The following is a 7153-nucleotide window of genomic DNA, read 5'->3' on the forward strand; positions in this document are numbered from 1 at the left end:
ATCAAGCTCTTAGAAAATATGAATTTTAGTAAAAACTGTTATTATGATAATATTGTTAGATTTTTTTCAGCATAGTCATTAATGTGACATTATCAGTTGGCAAAACATTTTATGGTCTGAACTATTTTTGAGCCAAAACGTAAGGCTGTTCATAGTAGTGAAGAATATTTTGTTTTTATTACTTATTATTCAATTAATCCAATAACACATTTCATTTCTTTGTTGTTGTTAAGTGCTGCTGAATTGGTTCTGACTCAGAGAAACCCTTATAGGGTTTCCAAGGAGCAGCTGGTGAGTTTGAACTGCCAGCCTTGAAGTTTAAACCAATTTTCTTGTCGAGTACTCAGCCTACAGAGTTTATCCTACAGCATCAGCCTAGGAACCCAACACATTTCATTAAGACACATAAACTTCATGATTCTGAGATTTAAAAACAGGATTTTTATAACACATGTTGTTGTTGTTAAGTGCCATCGAGTCAGTTCCGACCCATAGCGACCCTGTATAGGGTCTCCAAGGAGCAGCTGGTGAGCTTGAACTGCCAACCTTGCAGCTCAAACGGGTATGCAATCTGGCCCATTAACCCACAGCGCCATACCAGGACTCCATTATAAGGCATAGTCCTATAAAATTTTTAATATATATCAATATATGCATTTTGTTTTCATTAATTTTTTCTTCTTCTTCTTTTTGTCCAGAGGGGCAAATGAAATGTCTAAAATTTGTTTCTTTCCTGAAGCATAGCAAAGGGTTCTTGGTAGGGCTTGAAATATGGCAGAAGAGTTGGTCTCCCTAAGGGGTGTTGTTTAATTTTAAGACAATGGAATGCTCTTGGAGGTAAATATCTAGTATTTACCTCCAAGAGAAGTCCAGTGTAGTAAACTCAACTCACAAACAAACCAGATGTCTCCAGAGGAACAATAAAACTATTCTGCAAGTTGTGGGATTCTCTGTACTACTCTGTGACCTACCCATAGTGCATCCCAATTAGGGTACCCAGGAATGTTGGGAGCCCCATGGATTTCTGCTTTGTGGGGGCCTAATTATGGATACCACATGTCTGCCACATGATAGTTACAGACATTCAGGTGGACTCCATTGTCTCATACCTTTTCCCCCATGGATACACCCCCTGATGTGATGATGACGTCAGCACGACTGATACCCTCATTCAAGGCATTGAGCAAGTCATCTGGGCTGGAAAAAAAAAAAAAAAAAAGGATAAATACATTAACACACAGGTGAGGTTTCAGATACAGTGCCAACTTAAAGCAAAACCACCTTATTCACCAAGTGGGTGTCAACATGAGTATAGCACTAGATTCTGTATGAAGCAGAAATCCAAAGAGGCCCTGACCAGCAGGAACATAACTCTTATTGTGAAGAAAACCAAAGAACCAAACCCACTGCCACTGAGTTTGATCCCGACTCACAGTGAGAACATAAATCTTTACGGGATCAGCCTCATCTTTCTTTTATGGAGCAGCTGGTGATTTTGAATTGCCGGCCATTTGGTTAACAGCCCAGAGCCTAACTCTCAGTGCTGTCATGGCTCCTAGTTGTGAAGAAAGCACCACATAACTGCTGAAAGAGTGGCTACTGGAGCTTTCTTTTCATGGGGCTTTTGATCTAACAGGGCCAGGGCAGAGTAATGAGGAAACCCCGTGAGTTGTTTGTAGGGGGTCCAAGCAACCAGGTTGCCTGGCAGTGTCTGGGTTTTAGTATTGAGAGTCACATATGCTAGTAAGTTCTGGGCAAATTATGGCAGTTGCTGACTCTACATATTGGCGAGATGACAGGGGGATCTTTAAAGGCCTGAGAGAAATGACTGGATTTTGGCAGGTGGAAGGGAAGGGAGAACACTTTTTCAGCAAGAAGATCTGCAGTAGCTCAGGGTTGGAATGGTGACTGAGCCTGTGGTCTTTCTGGAACATGCCCTGTCTAGAGTGGTAGAGCAGACTGGGGATGACTGGGATTGGCAGGGTTGGCACACTTTTGGCAGGCCCTCAAGCTCCAGAATTTGAACTTGGTGTAACAGAAAATGAGGTGGGGGACACAGAAATATAAAAAGGCAGTTACGTGCTTACTGGGAAAATAAAGAGTAGATAAAGAAAGAGCAAGTATAACCCAGCTTCTTAGATTATTTGCTTAGCATACAGCTTGAATAAGTATGGTGAAAGAATACAACCTTGTCGCAAATCATGCTTAATTTTAAACCATTCAGTGTTCCCATGATCTGTTCGAACAACTGCCTCTTGGTCCAGGTACACATTCCTCATGAGCACAATTAAGTGCTCTGGCATACTCATACTTCACAATATAGTCCATAGCTTGTCATGATCCAAAAAATAAAAAGCCTTTGCGTAGTCAATAAAGCACAAGTAAATATCCTTCTGATATGCTCTGCTTTCAGTCAAGATCCATCGGACATCAGCAATAATATCTGTCATTCCACGGCCTCTTCTGAATCCAGCTTGAAGTTCTGTAAGTTCTCGGTCAAAGTATGATTGTAGTCATTTCTGTATTACCTTTAGTAAAACTTTACTCTCATGGGATATCAAAGAGATTGTCCGATGATTTCGACTTTCCGTTGGGTCACCTCTCTTTGGAATGGGCACAAATATGGATCTCTACCAACAGAGCATGGGAACACTGAATGTTTTAAAATTAAGAAAGGTGTGCGACAAGGTTGTATTCTTTCACCATACTTATTCAACCTGTATGCTGAGCAAATAATATGAGAAGCTGGCTTCTATGAAGAAAAACATGGCTTCAGGATTGGAGGAAGACTCATTAACAACCTGCGATATGCAGATGTTACAACCTTACTTGCTGAATGTGAAGAGGACTTAAAACATTTACTGATGAAGATCAAAGAGCACACAGCCTTCGGTATAGATTACATCTCAATGTCAAGAAAACAAAAATCCTCACCACTGGACCAATAAGCAACGTTCTTATCAACAGAGAAAAGATTGAAGTTGTCAAGGACTTCATTCTTCTTGGATCAACTATCAACACTCACGGAAGCAGCAGTCAAGAGATCAGACGACGTATTGCATTAGGCAAATCTGCTGCACAGGAACTTTTTTAAGTGTTGAAGAGCAAAGATGACAGCTTGAGGACTAAGGTGCGCCTGACCCAAGCCACGGTATTTTCAATAACCACATATGGATGCGAATGCTGGACAGTGAATAAAGACGATCGTGGAAGAATTGATGCCTTTGAATTATGGTGTTGGAGGAAAATGCTAAAAGTGCCATAGGCTGCCAAAAGAACCAATAGATCGGTTTTGGAAGAAGCGCAGCCAGAGTGCTCCTTAGATGCCAAGATGACCAAACTTCGTCTCTCATACTTTGGACATATTGTCAGGAGGGAACAGTCGCTGGAGAAGGATATCATGCTTGGTAAGATGGAGGGTCAGAGAAAAAGAAGAAGACCCTCAACTAGACGGATTGGCCAGGTGGCATCATTGATGGACTCAAGTGTGGCAGTGGCAGTGAGGTTGGCCCAGGATCGGACATTGTTTCGTTCTGCTGTGCATGGGGTTGCTATGAGTCGGTTCCAACTCGATGGCACCTAACAACAACAACAAACCAATCAGTCGGCCAGATAGTTGTCTTCCAAATTTCTTGGCAGAGATGAGTGAATGCCTCCTGTGCTGCCTCACTTTCTTGAAAATTTCAAATTTTATTCTATCAATTTCTGGTGCCTTGCTCTTTGTCAATTCCTTCAATACACCTTGGACTTCCTCTTTCAGTATCATTGGCTCTTGATCATATGCTACCTCTTGAAATAGCTGAACATTAACCATTTCCTTTTGGTACAGTGACTCTGTGTATGCCTTCCATCTTCTCTTGAGGTTTCCTGCATCATTCAATAATTTGCCCATGGAATCTTTCAATAACGAAAGTCGAGGCTTGAATTTTTTCTTCAGGTCCCTCAGCTTGAGAAATGCTGAGTGTGTTCTTCCTTTTTGGTTTTCTGATTCCAGATCTTTGCACATTTTGTTGTAATATTTGGATTTAACTTCTCAAGCTGATCTTTGAAATTTTCTGTCAGCTCTTGGACCTCTTTATTTCTTCCATTTGCTTTAGCATCTCTACGCTGGAGAGCAAGTTTCAGTGTCTCTTCTGACATCCATTTTGACCTTTTCCTTATTTCTTGTCTTCTTAATGACTTTTTGTTTTCTTCATGTATGATGTTCTTGATGTCCTCACACAATTCTTCTGGTCTTCGGTCTTTAATGTTTAATGTATCAAATCTGTTCTTCAGATGATCTCTAAATTCAGGTGGGATATACTCAAGGTCATATTTTGGCACCCGTGGACTTGTTTTCATGTTCTTCAGCTTCAGGTTGAATTTGCATATGAGTAATTGCTGGTCTGTTTCACAGTCTGCCCCTGGCCTTGTTTTGACTGATGATACAGAGCTTTTCCATTGTCTCTTTCTGCAGATGGCAGATGTATTCAATTTGATTTCTATGTGTTCCATCTGGTGAGATCTATGTGTATAGTTGTCTCTTATGCTGTTGTCTAAAAAAGGTATGTGAAATGAACAAATCATTGATTTTGCAGAATTCTATCATGTGTTCTCCAGCATCATTTCTTTCATCAAGGCCATATATTTCAACTATTGATCCTTCTTTTTTACTCCCAACCTTTGCATTCCAGTCACCAGTAATGATTAATACATCTTGATTGCATGTTTGATCAATTTCTTACCAACATAGGGACACTTTAAAGCCAATCAGTTAATTGCTTATGCAGCCACAAAAATTACCTAGGTATTCAATAAAGGTGTTAGACAAATCTGCTGCAAAAGATCTCTTTAAAATATTACAGAACAAAGATGTCCATTTTGAAGACCAAGGTGCACCTGACCCAAGGCCATTGTATTTTCAATTTCCTCATATGCATGTGAAAGTTGGACAATGAATACAAAAGATCGTAGAAGAACTGGTGCATTTGAATTGCTTTGTTGGCAAAGAATACTGAAAGCCAATGGATTACCAGAAGAACAAATTTGTCTTGGAAGAAGTATAGCTAGGATGCTTCTTAGAAGCGAAATGGTGAGACTTCTCCCGTTCTTTGGACATGCGCTTGGTAGGGATCAGCTCCTGGAGAAGAACATCATGGTTGATAAAGGGTAGAGGGTCAATGAAAAAGAGGACGTGTTGACAAAGTGGCATCAACAATCAGTTCAAATGTAACGATTGTGAGGCTGGTGCAGGACTGAACAGTGTTTATTCTATTGTGCATAGGATTGCTCTGAGTCGGCAGAAACTCGACAGCACCTAACAACAACAACATGAGTAAAATTACAAAATAAAACAACTAAAAATCTCTGAAATGGAAGGATTTTGAGGTTAAACTGGTAGGGCAAACATGTTAAAAGAATTATACTCAATAATGGGCATATTTAAGATATTTTAGAAGTAAGTAATTTGAATATATCTCTCATCAGTTTTTTTTTCTTCTCATTTTGTGTTATGGAAAGCAATGAAAAATAGTTCTGTTGTGTTAAAATATTACAAGATGTGTTTGATGAACTCTTAGTAACTATATGCCCAGAATTCCAAGTCCCTTGTCTTGCTGGATCCTGCCATAAGGCTGCTAGGCCAAATGGATGACTTACGGAGTGAATGCAAAACCATCACAAACACAGCACCATACCGAATGTGGGTTAGGTCAAAAGATAATGACTATTATAAACAATTTTCTAGAACAAAGCTAATCTTACCAACTTTACAACATGTAATTTATAGCCTATATTAATTCTAAAATATTGACTATTAACATTGTATTTTCTCCAAAGTCACTGGAAGCAAAGCAACAATGATGTGCACATTATAATAGCTTTAAACTTTGTAGGTGTAGAAAAGTCCTGGGAGAGATTAACTGATGATTATAAATAAATATACTTCTCAGTGATTTTTTTTCTTGTTTTGGTATTATCAGAGAAAAATTTTCATCCTTTTTTTCAAAATGCAGTCATCAACTCCTCATAAAACCTTTTTTAATTTGTGAAATTAAAACCTTTTTTAATTTGTGAAAAAAAAAAAAGGATTTGCCCCAAATCCTTACTGTAATGCATCACGTTTCAAAGAACATTGTCAGCTTTCCAATCTGTGGTGGATGGTTTGCAAACTCACTGAATTTCAAAGTTGAAAGGGCCTTTGGAGGTCCTGTTCAATCTCACATCTGAACCTATGTCTTGGGTCCCGCCCTCTCCTTTTGCCCCTTTCTCTGACTCTGCTTTCTATCGAACACTTCTGGTATCTGAGATCTGATAATAGGATCATGAATTACAGAAGGGACAGGTACCAATGTATGACAGTAGTCAGAGGATCTATGACTTCATTTATACTGTATGCTATATTTCCATTTATTACTTCACAATAAATCTGTTAGGTGAACTGTATATTACTATGACATTTTTTTATAGCAAAGAAAGCAATAAGAGAGTCAAAGTAGTCTGTTAAAGGATAGATAGAGCAGTACCATGGCTTGGATCAGGGGCACCTTAGACCTCAAACTAACATCTTTGCTCTTTAACACTTCAAAGAGGTCATTTGCAGCTGTGGTTCCTTGTAAAATGATTGATCCACCCCAGTGCTGCTAACCTCATGGTCAGCAGTTCAAAACTACCAGGGGTTCTGCGTGAGAAACATGAGGCTTTCTACTCCTGTAAAGGTTTACAGCCTTGGAAACCCTATGCAGAATCTACTCCACAGCACACAACCACCACCAGTGCCTAATTAGAAGATATTGTTGAGGTTTTTTTCAGGTACATGACATGCCATACAAGGAAAATTCTCGTGAGAACTGACCCTTGTACAGGACATCAGGAAAGAATGAAAAACCAAAATGGATGTCAGCAGAGACTCTGAAACTTGTTCTTGAATAAATATAGAGAAACTAAAGTAAATTGAAGAAATGAAGACGTAAAAGAGCTGAACAGAAACTTTCGAAGGGCAGTTCACAAAGGTAAATTCAAACATCATAATGAAATGCGCAAAGACTTGAAGTTAGAAAACCCAAAGGAAATAGTATGCTTAGCATTTCTCAAGCTGAAAGAACTGAAGGAAAAAATACAAGCCTCAACTTGAAATATTAAGAAATCTATGGGACAACAAACAAGATGGCGGATC

The 7153-nt window shown here is 39.2% G+C and overlaps 1 protein-coding gene across 1 annotated transcript in view; it reads right to left on the reverse strand.

Annotated features, from left to right (window-relative positions):
* Window positions 1-7153, reverse strand: part of LOC102813504 (gephyrin-like) — a 750251-nt gene that overhangs the window by 45943 nt on the left and 697155 nt on the right. Inside the window, exon 18 of the mRNA XM_006873064.1 lies at window positions 1110-1197. Coding sequence (XP_006873126.1) covers window positions 1110-1197 — 88 coding nt within the window. The remainder of the gene's footprint in view (window positions 1-1109; window positions 1198-7153) is intronic.

This window comes from Chrysochloris asiatica, unplaced genomic scaffold (assembly GCF_000296735.1).
Source record: "Chrysochloris asiatica unplaced genomic scaffold, ChrAsi1.0 scaffold00221, whole genome shotgun sequence".
NCBI lineage: Eukaryota > Metazoa > Chordata > Mammalia > Afrosoricida > Chrysochloridae > Chrysochloris > Chrysochloris asiatica.